The following is a 19,093-nucleotide window of genomic DNA, read 5'->3' as shown; positions in this document are numbered from 1 at the left end:
GACGCCGATGTGAGTGCAACTTGGAGGTGACATCTTTGGTTTTCGGGGATGGTTCTCAGAAATGGTCCTAAATGGCGTTTGTGTAGAGTGTGATTCATATTTGTCAAAGTCGTCTGCTATAGATGAATACCTACCACATACGCACCGAATTGCTCTTCATGCGCAATGAAATGCTTGCCCTTCTACTCACGATCGAGTCTGACGGAGTTGTCTACATTTTGCTTCCGGAAACTCGAGGCTAATGGTTTCCTTGGCCTGATCCTTAACTTGAGGTGTAGTTGACTAAATAGCCATGCACCCGTCTGGTGACGCTCTAGCAATCGCCACATTGCAGGATTTCTCATGACTCGATCTACTCTCTCTCAACCCATGATCTCTTATGAATTCGACCTTTATTGTGCACAAATATTGATGTCCTAGTTCGCCAAGGGGCAATCTGGAAAGGGGAAGTGCAATATGCCAAGACACAGAGCTCGGGGCGGCGAAAGTAAACCCCGAAGCTGAACTCAAATTTTCATTATCAGTATTTGGACTTTATATCGTTCAGCATCCATCCAATGCACCTCTTTCGTTGAATGGCCATTTCCGGAAAGTAGGCTCTTTAGTGATGCAATCTAAATCGACACCATCATCTACCTGCGGGAAAGACGCAAAGGATCATGTTTGGAAACTTGGCATCAATATGTTGGTACAACCTCGTCCCCTCAATCAATAGACGCGCGGAATGTTCTTATTTTTCCTCTGATAACAATTTTGGCTCTTCTCATGATTATTAAGACATTCTGTGGGTACTGAACACACGCTTTATGGTATCGGATGTTACCTAGATTGGCCTCTGGCTCGGGCTGCTTGGTCCAAACCTTGCGATCCGGATTTCAATTCATGGGTTAGGGCTACCTCAATTATCGGATGATGTGGACGGAGATTCAACCATATATCTTCGTCCGCTGAATCGTACAGTTCCACTTCACGTATTAGGAGCGTGAGATATGAAGCTCAGCCGAGGCGAAGGCAGTGCTTCAGACAGCAATTAGAATTAGGCTGTCGTTGGTTCTAAGTCGCATGCCAAGTTGAGAAATGGTTTCTTCATTCACTCTCCTATCTGCAAACGCGTAATGCGTGAATACCTTGGCTGACTATTTCACAGCCGCCGCAAAGTCGGCTGATGATAACGACGAGCCCAGAGTTCCTCCACCTCCTGCGACACCATTAGACTTCCCTGTTTGCTGTCCAAAGGTGGAACCACTGGACGAAAATGCCGAAGATCTCGATTTCGTGAAGCTGTTCAGCAATATTCTGAGGACTGGACCGAACCACAAGCATCTTAAGGCACTCAATGTTGATGCGGCGAACAACGTCCCTCTTGACGAGCTCCTACCCCAACCGTATCTACCACCGTCAGAATGGGAGCAGGATCCGTCAAAATCGCGGCAATCTGGACGTTCACCTACTAGGACACCGCCCCATCCAACACTAAGCAACGGCGGTCCACTTCCAGAGCACGAGGCCTTCTTCACCAGACTAAGAGAGCTTGCTCATGACAACGAAGATGTCTTCCGTAACATGCGCCACTTACAACCCAAGCCCAACCGGCCCCCTGCTCGAGTATTTCACTTCCGCAAGTTCTGGGAGAACCTTTCCTATATAGCTGAGTACTGGGACGCTAGCGCGGACAACTATTCCAAACCCACCGAAAACGACACTTCATCAAGTGCAATGGATATCGACGATCTCGCCTCAGAAGCGCAATCCTCGACTGCTGCACCACCCGAACAGACCACAGACTCACAGACCGAAGAGACCTACACCGGCCACCGCAAAGACACCGGCAAAAACATGCCCGGCAAGTACCGCGAAGACACCGTCTTCGCCTTTGTAGAACCAATAGTCTGGTGTTTCCGCTGCCGCCTCGAACACGCGCGCATGCAGCCGAGATTGAAAATCCAAGGTATGATCCTCCCCATCCCTCACAATGGGAATATCTACCGCACTCCCGAGAATTCACGGGAAGCACGCCGCGGCATCCTCGAGGGGCCCCTCGCCGGTGTCTTCACGAGAGACCAAGTAACCTTCCGCCGCCCCGAAGACGCCCCTGGAGATGGTAAACAGGAGATCTTGGATTTGTTGAGGGAAGTGGGATTGATGCTTATGATGGCGCAGAAACGGGCACGAGAGGGAACACAGGAGGATGAGGCAGGGGAGAAGCAGTGGTGGGCTACGAAACCACGATGGGGAGGAGGGCCTGGAGGGGAACTGGGGATTCCGGAGGAGGAGACGGTGGAAGAGACCGTGCCTGTAGCGGACGGGGCGAGGAAGAGGCCCAGGAAGATGAACAGGGCTGCGCTGTGGAAGGAGGTTAGGCCGCCGGGGACGATGTGGGAGAAGGGAATTACGTATTTGAGGGTTGGGAAGGCTCAGGGGTGTGAGCATGATGATGTGAGTCCCCTTTCTTGTGTACTATCTACACTTGACCATAGTTCATTTCCTTTGAAGCGGGAAATATGTGCTGATTGATGCGTGTGGTAATGCCAGATCTACCTCTTCTCAGCACTAAATCACCACATCTCCATCGTCCACCTACGCATCCACAACAAATATATCGATGTTTTCCCGAACCAACGGCGCGGCGGCAAAGGACCCCGTATCCCTTGCAAGCAGCCGTGGTATAAGCTCGAGGTGAGACGGTCACCTTGGTTTGATTTACTTAAGATGGAGGATCGCAAGGAAGCGATGCGCGGGATTTGGGCTGTCATCGGCTTTTTGATGAGGAGGGTGGAAGTGGAAGGGCAGGGAGATGATGAGGGAAAGGGACAGGAGAAGATGCCTTCTTAAATTACTTGAAAGCGAGCGAATCTCCACTCGCGAGCGTGATAGGTATATGGCTGTGACGATTGGCCTACACAGATGACGAGATCGCGATACAGGTGGTTTTGTAATAGATTCTATAGGGAATGAAGCAAGCCTTTGTTCCTACATATTCGATTTTCTATCTGGGATACTTGCGTAGTTGCTCCTATGTTCTGGTGTTTTGGGCAGAGAGTCAATCGAAATCAAGTGGATTATTGGAAATGGTGTGGATGGATCATCCCTTGGCCTGCCCCCATTCCACCAGAACATGTCTGTCTCCGAACGACCTACAGCCCTCAGATAATCGCTCACAAACAATCTTTGAAGAGTACTGGAATGTCAAAGTAAGCGCAAAGTCACACGCTCAAGGCTGCGACATGCAGGTGAGCAAGGACAGTCGGCAATGGGTCATTGACGCACGCAAGCCTTGACATATTCAGCAAATGTTGCGCATGGCTTTTTTTCTGCAATGTTGGAACGGGTGTCAGGGGATGTTGGATGTAGGGTTCATTTCGCAAGGTATGGGGAGAATGGATGATTTTCCTTGACGCTCGATAGTAAGAAGTTCGCAAAACAAATAAATTTGGGGATTGTAATTTCAAAGAAAGCATGTTTCAAGTGTTCCACTGCAGGTGCAAGCACGAAGAGCTTTGGATGCGTGATGATATGCTGGTTCAGATTGCCGGCGTGACTCCAATGCGGAACACATGGGTAGCCTCCCAGGAGGCACATCGGATGAGGAAGCTGGGCACGAGCAAGTCCAAAAGCACGTGTATGAAAGACATTGTTACCACCGTCGCATCATCCTCAAAAGAAAGGAAGCTCTTCCTCTCACCGGGCAATACTCAGGTCCACTAGACCCTTCCAAAGTGAAGACGTATGCCAGAATCATTCGCCATCCAGATTCAGCTGGGAAAGTGGTGGCCGACCTGCGCATCCCAGAAACGTAATCAGATAGGAAAGTTTCAACAAGAAGTCGCTTAGTTCGACGAGAGTGGGCGGTAGATCTTCTGCCTTGATAGAATCAAACGTGTAGTACCACCGCAGTGCTACATTTGGCAGAAATTGTGCGGCGCGCTTGGTACCGACGATGGCCAAACCCCAGACCAAATTCATTAGCTGCAATAAGCCTGCTCATTTGGTAATCCACTAGAACAAGGTTGGAAGATTCTCCCTAAGACAGTGACATCTGTACGGGAGGGTGTCTCTGCCTCGTACATTAGGCAGAACCAGTGGCTGTCGCGTAGGCGTGAGTGTGGCCCTTTGCGACACAAGGCTCAGCAAGCAGCTGTACGACATCCATTAGCCTGCTGCCCTTCGATCTTGCAATCTCGCATGATTGACGATAGCTTGACAGGAGGAGGAGACTACTCCAGATGATGCTAGCGACTCAGGGCGCCTCGAGACGGCTGCAAGCCTGCAACGCCGTTGTGGAGCGTCCGGCGTGTTGATCTCTTCTCTCGCCTGTCGATTCATCGTTGTATGCTAATTGCTAACTCCGTGCCCCCATCTTCTTACTTTCGAGTCAGGAGGGACTAGTGACTAGTCAGTGGTCAGCGTGTGGGGAAGGCATCCCGATAAGAAAGGCTTGAAGGGTCGGTCCATTGTCCTACGGCATTTACCAGCGATAACGGGCAGCGCGCGAGAGAGATATCCTGGTCGACGTCTCTACCTGCCCCGTTTTTCTCCCATTGTCTGTCATCTTCAGTGGCTAGGCCAGATCATCGTGTAGTAGCGCCCTCGTGACATTTACTGAGGGGGCTTTATCGTGGCTCGCCCTCATTGGCCGGCTTGCGGAGATTATATTAGGACGCCTTCCTCCAGCCAGATGGAGACTGGATCAGCATGCCCATCGTCTACGCGACCATGAGAAGTGAGCACCAATTAACGAGTCATCCAAGTCGTGGAGAATGGCGATGAGCTTGCTGATCAGTGGGGATGGCGACAAGCAACGCCTCTTCTTTCCACAGGTGGCACAGCCTGCTTCGGCAGGGCTCGCAGGGTATGCGAGTGCTTTTCCGTCCCTTGCGGGATCTAGGAACTAACCACAAGTCACGAAATGTATCACACCAATGAGGTGACCGGCAAGCACTTGCCATCGTTTGCAACGATCCGTCAATTCCTTGGCCCTCCCTCTGCCCTGCCGCACAGACACCGCCCTAAGTGGATAGTTGTCCTGTCAATGCCGATGGAAACGGGCGGCGAGTGCATGTTTCCAGACCGGCCAAAACGTCACGACCACCATCACCTCGTCGAGATGCATCCGTATGCACAGCATCCTACGAACCGGCTGCACCTGAGCTTAATTGTACATGATGATTTACAGCGGCCGCGGTGAGGCTGAGTTTCAGAATGTTCTGGTGGAAATGCAAGGGCAAGCTTTCTAGTTCTGTCAACCTTGTCTCCACATTCTCAGCGTTCAGTGTCAGATGCGGTGTAAAGTCCATGGGCAAGGATCCTGATGGGGTGGTGCAGGACTTGATGTCAAATGTTCGAGACATACACCCCCGAAAGGGAAACATGCGAGCCATCGACTTCGCTTCCGTGCCACGGTGTGGAATGTGTACGCCATCGCTCGTGTTGATAGTCATTTGGGTCTGTCGTTGCGTGATAACCTTCTGGAGTGTTTGGCAACTGACTGCCAGCGCACTGCAAATCCCACTCCGCTAATTGTAGCCTATCATGACCCCGGCTCTTTGTCTGCTTCTCCACACACCCTTCCGCGGGAGAAAGTTGGGCTCTATTCCCTTTCTGAGTAGCTTACTCCACTCTTCCCCAAAGAGGTATCAGAATTCTCCTATACTTTGGCAGTCCGAAATCGCAATGCTTTGTGTCCACAATAACGACTGGGGAAAGACCTACGAAGGGAGGATGATGGTGGGTCGGCTCATGATTCCAATTCTCGGCGTTCACTGACTCGAGGCCAACGTCAGAAACTCCGTAGAAAGGTACTTACCATTGGCCGTTTCGGTTCGGCATCACAGCCGAGGACCTTGTTCGAAGGCATACACTCTGATATCAAATGGAAACGACGTTACAAGCAGGCTGAGACTTTTCAAAGCTCCACGTTGCGAATGACTGTGGTTTGGGATGTGGCAGAGACACAACGCTCTTCTCGACCGCTGGTCCACAGACGGTGAACCCGTTTGCCTGGATCGGGTATTCCCAAACCCAAGGACCTGCCCATCATTTGCAGGGTAAACTTGCCTTGTGATCCCGCCCACGATAATGTGAGCGCCCAACGAGTTCGTTGTCCCATCCAATGCTGCTCCAGGACACGTCCCAGGGGCGCCTCTGCCCTTGTCTATCCTTTGCCTCTTTATGAGGATTACCGTGACGGTGGGGTCTGCCACCTCCGCCAGAAGTGCTGCGGTCCCCATGGTCGCAAGTCATCGGGTTTAAGCGAAATAGGTTCAGGTCGTTAGCAGGCAGCGTAGATTGTAGAGATCATCGTTTGACTGAGCGCCGGCCCGTAGATTTGTTGCCTTCCCATTGGGCTAAGGCCAGCGGCTGCAGTGATTCGCTCTCTTCCAGTCAAGCCCATGAGTAGATCGTTTTTGCTGACAGGGTCAAACGATGGCAGCACCTGGCCACTGATTCGACGACTCCAGGCAGCGTGCATATGCTAGAGCGACTAGGGACGCAGCCTAGACGCACGACGCATCTTTCTCAGACAAGCTATTGACAATCTCAACGACAATTTCCAGCCCTCCCGGACACTTTAGAAGAGCGAGATTTGCCTCTTTATTCTTGCGCCATGGGGATCTCGACGAACCGTTGGTCGTCTAACCAGTCGTGAGGCACAGCTCGATAAACAGCCATCCTCCCTCTTGAAGAGGGCGCCCCGAGCCGCTCTGCATTGAAAGGGCACCGTCTCCCGCATCTGCATCTGCCCATCTCTGCTGCAGCAGCCAGCACCGAATTCATTCAATCCACGTTCGCCGCAGCAGGGCAGACAAACCTACGACTGACGAGAGCAGTCTCTCCTGCTCACTGCCTTCTTTCCTGATCCAGAGGGCATCCAGTCTGTTGCACGCTTGACATCCCACGAGTGCTCGCCCGCCAGCTCGGCAGGCCAATTGACTTATCTTGGGGGCTTGTCTCGCAATCTTGCAGACCGACCGACTCGCATCAGCCGCACAGGCAATCCGCACAGCAGCGGTGGAAATCCATTAATCTTGCTGGAGCCAACAACAAGATTTTCGCCACCGTCATCTTCACGTCCAAGCTCCCTATAAGGCCCTGAGGGAGCGGTGGTAACAGCGGCATCACCTGAATTCTGTTTTAAAGTGAGTTTGGTGCGGGCAATCTCTGTCCTATCATTGGCATTCGAAGCCTTCTCGGAGTGCGCGCCAGTAGTTGAAGCTAACGGAAGGCTAGTCATCCAACGCAGAGAGAGCGAAGAGTTGCCCATCCACTCCAGCCCAGCCCTCTCTCTCTCTTCCCCTCCCCATTCCATCTCTTCTCCCACGAGAGAAGGGGAACCCACTGTTCTGTCCCCTGGACCCCGTTGCTCATTCGAATGCCCCTTTAATTCAGAGCCAGGAGGTCAGTCTGATCCTCCATGTTCTGCTGCTGCACTGCTTGCATTGCGCTAACCTTCCCTAAGCTCCGCTGCGGACTGAAACAGACTTGACCCTCTGAGTCCCGAAGTTGAAAGAAGTAGAACCATTATTTCACGAAGTCAACGACCTCTATTGAAAGAGCGACGCCAGAAAATCCGATAGATATACCTGCTGTACTTACCTGCCTGCCCGCCTGCCGATCTTGCACCTTCACGGTCCCTACTGCCACCACAGCAAAAACCACAAAAGTTCCCCCCCAGCAGCACAATTCGACCTTCTATGCTACCAGTCCTCGCACAAATACAGATAACGACCTATAACGAGACTCACGTTTGTCTTGCATACCAGCGCCGCCATTGCAGTTTTTCAGCGATTGCTCTCCCTCACGCGCCTCGCACACACAGATAGCAACACTTCAATACCAGTATAGCTCCCTCCACATCTTCCTTGACAGCTCTCCAACGAATAGAAGCGTGCGCAAATTAGCTTACGCTGAGGGTTGGATATACTACCAATTGGGCTATCCCAAGCGGCGAGCGCGATACCAACCACGCCCAAGTCTCCCACCCCTCATCATTCACTTCTACTGCGTCCCGACATCTCCCATACGCACCACCAATCGACACACCGTATCCAGATCTCAATACCGCCTTTGAGGCATAAACCAGCAAATACCGAAACGCTGGATCGCCCTTCGGTCACCCAGGTGCAGCACCGCGGCGCTACTGAAGAGCCTTGGATTACGAGCCATCATTCCAAACGTCCCATCGTATCTAGCGACCGGTTGCCAGATTTACACCTTTCGCACCTAGGTGCGTCAGGGAACTCAGAGAACTCCAGAGTTTCAGCAGATTATAATTATAGCCACCAATTCGCCACACCCAAGCAGGTGATTCCGTCAAACGACATCGGATTGAAAACGCCGTCTCCTTCACCTACCTCGCTGGCCATGAACCAACAGCAGCAGAACTACATGGACGCGCACCATTCTATGTCAACTGGTCAGCAATATGCACCTCATGCAAGTACTGCAGGTGGCATGGCTCAATATGCTTCATACCCCCCATTCTCAGCAGCACCCTGTACTGCAGCCAAGTCAAGGAGCTTATGCACAATCACCCGCGCCATACGGGCATTATGCTTACTCGACGAGTATGACGTCGCCTCATGGCTCTTCGCAGTCTCTTCCCTCTTCAATGCCCCCACACATGACGCAGGGACTTCCACCCTTACCAAGTAAGTGCACCAAACGGTGCAAACCTGATGACACGGCACTAATTGAGAGCAGCGGTGGGAAATGCGTCCGCACAGCAATTTGTTGGCTCACCAGCTGGTGCGCCTTCTACAGGCTATCAGCACCAACAGCAGCATGATCCGACCGGCCAAGTGGCTCCAGCGGGGATGAAGCCTCGCGTAACAGCGACATTGTGGGAAGATGAAGGCTGCATGTGCTTTCAAGTTGAGACCAAAGGGGTATGCGTGGCTAGACGAGATGGTAAGCAATCCGATATACCCCCTTGTGGTACGACCTGGGAAGAAGTATAGCTCATATTTAGCAGATAATCATATGATCAATGGTACGAAGCTTCTGAACGTCGCTGGCATGACTAGAGGCCGCCGCGATGGAATATTGAAGAGTGAGAAGACGCGTCATGTCGTCAAGATTGGGCCCATGCACCTCAAAGGCGTCTGGTCAGTATTTGGTCGGTGGCACGTCGAAATCAGATCTGCTGACAACAAGCAGGATACCCTTTGATCGTGCACTAGATTTCGCGAATAAAGAAAAGATCACCGAGCAATTGTACCCTCTGTTTGTGCACAACATTGGGGCCTTGCTCTATCATCCTACAAATCAGAATCGGACGTCTGCCGTAATGGCTGCTACACAACAACAAGACCGTCGTAGAAGCGACAAGATGCAGGGTGGGATACCCTCTACAACGCAGCCGCCATCGTTAACTCACCATCATTCGATGAATAGCTCAAGCGGGAATCCACAGCCCACCTCAATAGCGCCAAACCCTTCGTCAGGAGGCCGACCGACCATTGAGAGGGCGCACACATTCCCAACCCCTCCAACCAGCGCTTCCGGCACAATGACGAGCATGGGATCTCAACAAGGCTCGTATGATTGGACAAATAGCAGTATAAGCGGGAGTGGACAAAGCATTGCCATCGAAAATCATCCTCAGTCTACTCCTGCCACACCCGCTACAACACCCCCAGGCTCGACTTTACCAAGCTTACAGCCATATCAAAGCCAACAACATATGTATGGTGGCCACGCGGGCTCGCACGGCCAGTTTCCGTCTCAACAGCAGAGCCTCGCTCGAACCGGATCTCTTCAGTCCAACATGTACACAAAACAAGAAATGGGGCCTCCTTCAACACGCGTCTCGGGCTCTAGGCCCGAAAGTGAGCCTGGTGATATGAAGCTTGATCACTACGGACAAGGCCAGGCGAATGATACCACGCAAGACGCAGAAGCAGAGCATGAGCAGGACTCTGACTACCCACAAAGCAATGCTCCAGCATACACTTCCCATCGTAACTCTTTTGATACCTCTTATCACACAGCGGCAAATCTAGCGTCGTATAATGACAATGCTCAGATTGCGTCTGATGTGAATGGCACATCAACCATCAACGGTGGTTCGGGTCGGGCCACCCCACGAACATCACAGTCCCAGTGGACAGCAGGCTATCACACACCACCTCGAGCAGCTCCATCTAGCAGCTTATACAATCCAACTAGCGACGCCAGAGGCACCTTGGCTAATGGCAACACTAACGCAGATGGCTTTGTCCCAGGCCCATATGCTCCGACTCAGATGAATGGCGTCAAGCGAATCCGGGAAGACGATGACATGGATTCTACGAAGCGGCGTAAAACGACTGACGGATTGACCAATAACTCCATGATTAACGGCTCTTTTGAAGGTGAAACGCGTGCTATCAATCGAGCACGACCTGCCACCAAGACTGCGCGTGCGAGATAATGTCATGTGACTCGACGACGAATGATGAACTGTATTATCATCAGTATGGGTATCACGACAGCGCGTCACGATATCTGATGGAGTACTTTCATGCATTTTTCACCTCACATATTTTCTAATGTTTGGACTACATGTGCCAGAGGGCCTTTCAATATTCGAAGCCACCTCTTGAGCACCATCTACTGGATACCCCAGAACGCTCGCATTACCGATAGAGCGCTTGCTAAGTCATTATATTTGACGACTTTACGACATTTTCAATTCTCAGTTGTACCACCTTTTTGATACATTACCTTCATCACACACCTTCCTTCTACAGGAGTTCTTCTCTCAGGCATTTTACAATCACGAGTTTCCTTTACTATTATGATCGGATATGAAAGGAAATTATCTCTATAGTATGGGTATGGACATGGGAACGAAAAGCATGGTATTCATAGCAGGTTGACCTTTAATTTGCGCTTCAAAGATCCCTTGAGCGAGCCTATAATGTGATCTAGGCTAGGAGAGAGCCAGAGCAATGGCAAGCACGAGAACCGAGTTCGGACAGACACAATGTTGCCAGTTTCTTGTTAGCTATGCTCGGTGACGAAGACTTTTTCTACGCTTCTTTTTAAGATATCAGAAGATTTTGCATTTCTCACTTCTCTTGCCAAAGAACTCTGACTAGAATATCGAAAAAGGTTATATCAGAATCAATGCATGGTTGGCTCGCGTATTCTGCGCACTTTCACGTCTCTATGCCTTTTCAGAATACTACCTTACTACGTCGTAACGACCCCTTTCGCCTCCAGACTCCTACATCTCCCACTTTTAATTTTCCTCGGAAAGGCAGATCGACAATCCCCCAACTTAATCATCCACTATCTTTGATTCGATCTCCACCTCCGCATCTGGCGCATAATCGTGCATGTCAAGACCCTAGCCTAGCTCAAAGCCTCAACAACGCATGTCCACGATCCACTTCATCCAAGCCATCTCTTCCACTTCCTCTACCACCAGCCTACGGTAGCGATCTCACAAGCCAGAAATAACCGTTTTCGCTACCCACCCTACCTTACCTTTACTCCCCCAGGATCAGCCAGCCAGCCAGCCAGCCAGCCCGCACGTACCGCCCCCTCCCCTTAGCCGCAAGCCACGACCACCCTCCACATCTGTACACCCGCAGCACTACCACCGTATAGCATACGCCATCTCCTAATCTTCATTCTTCTGACAATCCGTTAACAGCTTCGTCCAGCCATGCTTCGGCGCTTAAACCCGCCTATAGCTCCCCCTTCGTTACCTTACAATCCTACTGTGCCACTCACTTCAATCACCCTTATTCTGTGCCCCCTTTGTCTTGTTTAAATCCTTCCAGGCCTACGTACTCGATCCCTTCGCCGCTGTTTCTGTCTACGCCACGTATGACTCGCAGGCAGCAGCAGCAGCAGCAGCAGCAGCAGCAGGGCACTGCCACTGCCACCTTACGGCGAAGTCCTGAAGAATTTCTTACGGAACAGATCCGGACCGTAACATACGAGTCATGCTGCTTGCTTGCTGCACGTCCACGATTTCTTGCATCCGCGTCCGCTTACGCTTGCCGCCCGGTGATGCAGTGCAGCGCATGATCTTGCATCCTTACCCTTCCCTACCGTACATCCATTACGTCCTGCCTGCAGCAATATCAAGGCATGGGTGATCAAGGGTAACATTTTTGGGGTCCGGGCCCGGAGGGGGGCAAGGTAAGGTAAGGTGGGACGAAGGTTTTCGTATCAGCGCTCCCTTGCGTTACCTAGCGGGGCTGCGAACATGTCCGTGGCTACGTAGCTAGCGGGCGGCAGGAAGGGAAGGTGGGTCGTGCGTTAGGTTAGATGGTGCAAATGACCTACGGAGCTTCCATTGAGTTTTGGGGAAGGAAGATGGATGAAAATGGAACGGGATGGGCTGGGATGCTTTGGGTGTATTTTGGTGTTTTTTTCTTCGGAGAATTGCCAACGCTTATACGAGGGTGGTTGGGCTTTTCGCGCTCCAGTTGTTTCTGGTTTCGGAGGTTTGGGAGAGCTGGAGGATTGGGTAATGTGATCGGGAGGAAGTGATCCCGTATGGGCGTTTTGATAAGAGACGTTGTTGTGGGAGGAGTAGCTGTTGCGCTCAGACTTCGTTTTTGGTACTTGTGGTGGGAAACGATAACGATGATACTGCAGTCATCATTCTGGAAAGGTCCAGAACCAATGGGTCTCGGCGACTTGAGGCAAGGAGAAAAGCGGGCTCCTGATCGGATTGTACCAGGCTTGATAAAGTATGAGGATACTAAATTCGCCTTACCTCGCACGTGGAGAAAGATTGTCCATTAGCAATGTATGCTGATGGTGTCTTACTTCCGTCTCTGTGCGAACGGTGCAAGAACAAGAAAACCAAGAGAAGAATTTGTAGACGAATTTTGTAGATATGCATAGTCATAGACAATACCTGCATCAGATGAGGTTCGATGATCGTGCGTGAAGGCTACCTGCAATTACCCTCCTCGCTGCAGCAAGTTGACGACGACGCGTTTTTTACCTTCCCACTTGTCCTCATCCTCTCAATTCTATTTCTTCATCGATGTCACACCTTGCAAAGCAAAAATACAGTTGTCCGAACCTTCACACACCAACAATAGATAGCGGAGTCAGTGTCCAATGGTGGTTTGAAGAGGGATAGTTGGCTTCTGCTGGTTGCTCGGAGGACGCGTTTGACGCGTCGGGCCTAGACTCCCTCGATGATGTCAATATTTAGGCCGATTGCAATGCAATCACCTTGCACATTGCGCCATCCTCATCACCATGGCTCCCGGCCATCCCGCTCTTCCTGCGCCGGCAGCTCCCACCCGTAAGATCTTTGATCCCTGGAACTCGTCGTCCACCGGGCATCAACGTGCGGACAACAATCTCTCTGGTTCCACTTCATGGCGTCAATCCCGCACTCTAAAGCTGCGCAATCAATTTGCCGCTGGGCCTGGCGGAGGCAAGCGGATCTTCGATACTGTCGGCGCAGGTAGCCCAAATTTTGGTCAAGATGGCAGAAAAGAAAATGGGAGTTGGGAAAAGGGCGCCAAAAGCCTGCGAGAGCCAGGCTGGCGGGATATTGGCACGATGATAGCCAAAGGCTCGGAAGAGGAGTCAAACGACCAGAAAGAGGAAAGATTGCGCCAGAGTCAGAAATTTCCAGAGACAAAATTGGGCGTTGTGGATGGTGAGGAGATTGTTGGGCCAAAGCCACAGTCTAAGGGAATATTTTACGGCCTCTCTTTCTACATCAATGGATCCACCGCGCCGATGATCTCGGACCACAAATTGAAACAGCTGATTGCAGAAAATGGCGGGAAAGTGTCTCTTGGCTTAGCCCGTCGGTCGGTCAGCCACGTCATTGTGGGAAGACCAAACGGAAGATTGGGCGGTGCTGGAGGTGGTCTATCAGGAAGCAAGATCGAGAAAGAGATTCAAAGAGTTCGAGGATGTGGCGTGAAATTCGTCGCAGTCGAATGGTTTATTGAGAGTCTGAAAGCTGGCAAGAGACTACCTGAGCATCAATTCTCAGGCGTCAGTACAGCACCCTGTGGCGTCAAGAGTGTGGCGGGTTTCTTCAAGAACCAGGAAGCTAAGAGCAGTAAGGCTTCGAGCTCGAAAGCTGGTGTGAAACTTCAACAGGGAGGCTGAATGCTTGTCTTATGATGAGGGAGATGAAGTCATCATTGAACGCAGCACGATCAAGATCTTTGGTTGAACGATTTGCGTGTTTGGAAACACGTAGCACGAGGTTATGAAAGGTTAGCATTTGCCACGATGGGTCATTAGTCGGCCATACCGCAGAAGCTTTTAGCAAGTCAACGTCAGACTCTCACGCAAGCTGGATTGAATTGAACGGCCAACGATTCGCAGAGCTTTAGCAACAGTTCTAAAAGAGGACTAGGACAAAGAATAACATTTTATCTGCAAGTCTCGACGCATCTTACTCAGCGTCCTCTACACTAAGATCCATACTCTCCAGCTGAGTGATAATATCTTCCGCCTCTGCATCCGTCATCTTCTCGGCCTCTTCCTGTCCCTCGAAAAGAATATCAAGAAGTATCCTAAGTTCTCTTTGCGCGCTCATGCTCGTTTCTGGCCCTTTGTCTAATGCCGACTTCAGCAATTCTCGAAAATCCTGTCGCAAGTCGTGCTTCTGCAACACCTTCCTTGAGAGCGACAGTCTTCCGAAATTCATCCCTTCAACAATGTCCTCGCACGAAGCGTCTTCCGAATGCGCGTCATAGCTCTTCATCACCTTGGCGACCTGTTCACATAGGCTTTGAGCTTTATCCGCCCACTCATGCCAATATTGGTGGATTTGTTTCTGTGCATGCGTTACGAAACATCTCCTGTCAGCATCATCGATGATACTATTCCGTGGCACGCCTGGCTTGCAAGGAAGGTGCTTAATCATGTTGATCAAGCCTAGCATGACGGAGTCTGGAACGGCGACCTGAGTCATACGATCTGCCATCTCCTTCAACACTCTGTCCACTCCGCCTGACCACCTCATCCATTCATCTTGAACGAGTTCGGCTGCATCGTACGTCTCACAGATAGCTTCGTACCATCCTGTCTCCCATTCTGGCCTGTTGGGTATTGCCTGAACCTGGTCCACTGATGAGGCAGCTGGGTCTACGCCGTACGCCTCACAAAGAGCATTGTACCATTCAGCCTCTATTGCTTCGTCTGTCATCGTCTGATGCTGGCTTACTGATGAGACAACCATGGCCGAGGTGTTCATTATGACGCTGCTAGGCTTTGATGAAGATCTTTAGTAAAATTGTCAATACCTTCTGGATCTATTGGTAAAGTGCTCGATAATTTGGATTTGTGTTTGCTGTTATTCGCCCTAGATATTACCTGTCAATTTAATCAAAGACTTTCTAAGTGTTGTTGTCTCCTCTTGTTCGAAGCTAGGTCTCTTTCGTACATCCGAGCGGCGAGACGATATGATTGTTCTTTTATTTGACTGGTCAAAAGATGAGCAGCTCAGATAAGATTTTTATTCGAATCCAAGTCAAGAAAACTAGAGATATAGCAGATGAATGCCGCTCTTGCATCATTTATATCAGAAGCAGACTGTAATACGCTAGGCAACATGTCCGATGGTCTTGCAAGGTTTCAAGCCACCAGAACTCTCGAATACTTTTCGATTCCAATGTTCCTCAAGCTTTGAGGCAAAACAAATGGCAGGCTACTTACCACTGCCTTTGTACTCCCATGTACAATGCAATTGTCCCCGTAACTCGAAACAAATGAGCTGGGCTTTCAAATAGCCAGCATGGGCACCCACGAACTGTAAAGCTACCAGCCTTTCTCGAACGCCAATTACCCAAACAAAAGCCAGAATTAAAGCCTTTCCCCAAACAGGATTTCTTCACCGCGCTAAGCGAGGACATGTACGACCCAGTCCATCAACAAGGAGTACAGGCTGCGGGAAACCACCCTCTCGTCTTCTACTGGTTGCCGCTCATCTTCGTTTTCTGGCCAATCGCATCGCAGTTGGTGTCATTTTTTGGACGCCTCGAAACACCTGGAGACAAGACGGCTTCAGAAGCAGGCGCATCACGCACGCAACCGGACGGGATGTTCGGACCTCTACCCAAAGAGCTGCAATTCAAGGCAAATCAATCACCAAGAACGAGAAACAGGAGACAAGGTGCATGTCGTAAGAGGAGTATTCCAGATGATGGGGTGAGGGAGGAAAGGACGAAGAGAGCGCGTTCTTCGTGAGTGATCCTAGCCAAGATTGGCAAACCCCTTGCCTGGCAAGCGTTATGTGTCTTTACCTTAATAAGGAGCCTCTCTTTTCTTTCATGTGAAGTAACCTAAACGGTCTCTTTCAATCTAAATGAAGTCAAAAGTCCTTTCTCCCCCAAGAGTAGTCTACGTTCGGGAAGCATTTTCCCATTATAGGCCTTGCCGTTTGCCCAATGTGCAGAATCAAGCTTTCATGACGAACGCTTAAGAGCACGCAATAGTCATGACAGCTTAAGCTTGTTCGCATGAGTCTATCATGATCGCCTGACTACTCTGCTAATGTCCTACATAATGAAAAGGCCATCTTGGGGAATATGTCAACGTGTACCATTGACGGCTGTCATGCTCCGAAGACCATCGTATATTAAATGTTATAGACTTCAGCATGGAGCATGCTTTTTGTTGTTCAGCACTGATTGCTGGCGTAAATATGACGCCTTATTCCGAAGTCCTTTTCACTCTCGCTAGTGTCGTGTCACTCGTTCTTTTCGTCTATGTCTATGATACTTTGACAAGCAAGCCTCCAGACCTTACTCTATTGCATTACACTTTGGTTCATAATGTGAAAATGATTGATGATTCACCAACAAGCAAAAGAGAAACAACGTTAGCACTCGACATCTCAGACTCAGGTTCCGGCACAAAGACACCACAAAGCACCTTGATCCATGGCAATCCTGACAAAGACATTCTTTCAAATCCTACAAAAACGAGGTCTCACGCGCATGGGTTCCCTTCTGCTACAACTCCCTCGCCAGGCTCTAAGACTACCCAAATGACCATGGCGACTTCAGTAGAGCCGACCGCCACGTCAGCACAAGAGACCATCTCTGCACCCAAGACTTCTGACGATGATACACCGGTAGCATCTCAGGTAACTTCGGCAGAATCGATGCTTCAAAGGGGGATCCGAGATATGATGGCGAAGAACCGCAGCAAAGCCACCCGCCCAACGCTCTACGGAAGAACAACCAAGAAGTCAGAAGAGTCGACCTTCCAGCAAGAGTTGAGACAGAGAATGAGAACGACGGGTTCGAGAAAACAGTGGTGTTCTGCGGGAGACATTGGAGAGATGGTCGATCGTAGAGCGACTGAAGCGGGACAGAGCCCTCTGGCGGTCGCGTTTGACAAATAGACATCTTGTGAGAATAGGATTTAGGAATTCTGAAATGGCTGGATTGCTCAAATGACACATCACAACAACACGGGCTACGATACATGAGACTGGGACTGTGTTATTGTATTTCGTCAATGTTCATTGATACTTCCTTTGTCATGCCGCTGTTATTTGTGTTTTCTGCTCCTGCATCTGATATTAAACACTCGTGTTTCTTCCAGAAAGCTTGCAATTCAATTTCAACCTTGTCACCGAGTTGACCAGCAGAAGCTATCGATGATGGCGTTCTTATTTCAAGCACTGCCATACCGCACGGCCAGGAAGACGGACGGCAGCTCAACCCTATCCCTTACCCAGAAGGACGTTCCCGCCATTACCCAGCTTCGAGCATCCGAACGCAGTGTCCGAAAGAGGAAACAGCCTGCTCGAGCAGACCCAAAGTTCGATATCGCCGCTGCGAAGAGACGTAACAGAGAGAAATGCCTTCAGACATTGTCAGAATGGCAGAAACGTCGACCGGACGGTTTTGCTGGCGACACGGTTCCAAGGAGAACGATTCAGAGGGAACACGAAGGAGTCAAGACAGCGAAGAGGGTAGAGACAAAAAGAGCAAGGAAAAGCTCATCTGGGGACGTTCCAGACCCCCAAACAGGTAGCGTGTCGGTGGACGAGGAAGATGTCTGGGAGCGCGTCATGACTGTGAAGCACGAATGGGCAGATTCAAGCAATTTTCAGTGGGACGCTTGACCAGGCGAGTCTTGTGCAGTATCGAAATAACAGGAGAGCATTTTCATGAAGAAAGAAAAGAGTTGGATAGGCGCTGACATTGACAGCTCGATGACGGAGCCTTAAGCAGTATGGGTGTGTTGGCGTACGGATAGGGAATGGGATCTGTTCATACATGAGAGGACGGTCTGTATAGCGTGAGGTGTAGAATACTTGAGATATCGATCAAATCAGCTGATTCAAGGCCTGGGGAATATTTGCTTCTGACAGCGTATTTGAATCTACCTTCTTACCTAAAATAGCGTTCTCACCTGTAAGCCGTTGCGAATGACATGACGCGCATATGATTGTCAGACGAAATCAAGGTGCTTCCCTTTAGTTGTGTAGGCTGGTTCCATCTACCTATTATCATTGCCGATAGATTGAACGAATCAAGTGAAATACTGCTCACGAGAATTCAGGGGTCACGGGTGGAGGGTAAGCAATGCTCCGGGAGAGCCATAACCCTAGGGAGCTCTCTCAGTTGATGCCTCCATTATCACATGATGAAGCGAAGAAGGAGCTGAATGGATGGACTTGTTATTAAATGATTTGCGATGTGACGAGGGGACAAGGTAGACGCCGGGGTTAAGCTTCCGCGCTAGGCGATCGAACTCGGGCTAGAAGGACGGGCCTGGTCTCAATGCCCCATACCAAGCAAGAGACTTAAGGGGGCGAAGGACAACTCCTCAATTGACCACTTGAGGCAATAGACAACAATCCTCCCTTGACCGTCACTATACCATCATTTACGTGCAGACACAGCCCTCCAATCCTTAACCTATTCGGAAGGCGTCGCACCCCCTGCCTTGCCTCTACCCCGGCCCGCGTCGTTGCTGCAAGCCATGCGGATCTGCATGCCCTGCAACTCAATTTGAATCCTTATGGCATGACCGTACATCGACTTAATTCATCGATTGGTCTTCTATACGGACCTGGCTGTGCGCTTACGAGCCTCTGACCGGCCACCGCTTTCCTCTCCTGGATACCTCCCATCAGCGTCGCCTA

The 19,093-nt window shown here is 50.5% G+C and overlaps 6 protein-coding genes across 6 annotated transcripts; 4 read left to right on the top strand and 2 right to left on the bottom strand.

Moving 5' to 3' along the window:
• Positions 1-989: 989 nt before the first annotated feature.
• Positions 990-2,514, top strand: KY384_002449 (uncharacterized protein; the record flags this gene model as incomplete). Its single annotated transcript, XM_044810972.1, has 2 exons — positions 990-1,014; positions 1,148-2,514. 2 exons carry the CDS (start codon positions 990-992, stop codon positions 2,512-2,514), a joined length of 1,392 nt encoding a protein of 463 aa, XP_044671855.1.
• A 3,388-nt stretch (positions 2,515-5,902) lies between these two features.
• KY384_002448 (uncharacterized protein) lies at positions 5,903-6,227 on the bottom strand (the record flags this gene model as incomplete). The annotated part of the gene is given in 2 exon segments (XM_044810971.1): positions 5,903-5,969; positions 5,983-6,227. The coding sequence occupies 2 exon segments, from the start codon at positions 6,225-6,227 to the stop codon at positions 5,903-5,905; spliced, it is 312 nt and encodes a 103-aa protein (XP_044671854.1).
• Positions 6,228-8,361: 2,134 nt separating this feature from the next.
• On the top strand, positions 8,362-10,411 carry KY384_002447 (uncharacterized protein; the record flags this gene model as incomplete). Its single annotated transcript, XM_044810970.1, has 4 exons — positions 8,362-8,446; positions 8,701-8,907; positions 8,972-9,104; positions 9,157-10,411. The coding sequence occupies 4 exons, from the start codon at positions 8,362-8,364 to the stop codon at positions 10,409-10,411; spliced, it is 1,680 nt and encodes a 559-aa protein (XP_044671853.1).
• A 2,804-nt stretch (positions 10,412-13,215) lies between these two features.
• KY384_002446 (uncharacterized protein) lies at positions 13,216-14,088 on the top strand (the record flags this gene model as incomplete). Its single annotated transcript, XM_044810969.1, has 1 exon — positions 13,216-14,088. One exon carries the CDS (start codon positions 13,216-13,218, stop codon positions 14,086-14,088), a length of 873 nt encoding a protein of 290 aa, XP_044671852.1.
• Positions 14,089-14,380: 292 nt separating this feature from the next.
• On the bottom strand, positions 14,381-15,169 carry KY384_002445 (uncharacterized protein; the record flags this gene model as incomplete). The annotated part of the gene is made up of 1 exon (XM_044810968.1): positions 14,381-15,169. The coding sequence occupies one exon, from the start codon at positions 15,167-15,169 to the stop codon at positions 14,381-14,383; it is 789 nt and encodes a 262-aa protein (XP_044671851.1).
• Positions 15,170-16,633: 1,464 nt separating this feature from the next.
• Positions 16,634-18,067, top strand: KY384_002444 (uncharacterized protein; the record flags this gene model as incomplete). Its single annotated transcript, XM_044810967.1, has 2 exons — positions 16,634-17,325; positions 17,542-18,067. 2 exons carry the CDS (start codon positions 16,634-16,636, stop codon positions 18,065-18,067), a joined length of 1,218 nt encoding a protein of 405 aa, XP_044671850.1.
• Positions 18,068-19,093: the final 1,026 nt, after the last annotated feature.

This window comes from Bacidia gigantensis, assembly GCF_019456465.1.
Source record: "Bacidia gigantensis strain McMullin 20006 chromosome Unknown contig_156, whole genome shotgun sequence".
NCBI lineage: Eukaryota > Fungi > Ascomycota > Lecanoromycetes > Lecanorales > Ramalinaceae > Bacidia > Bacidia gigantensis.
This window is presented reverse-complemented; position numbering and strand designations above follow the sequence as displayed.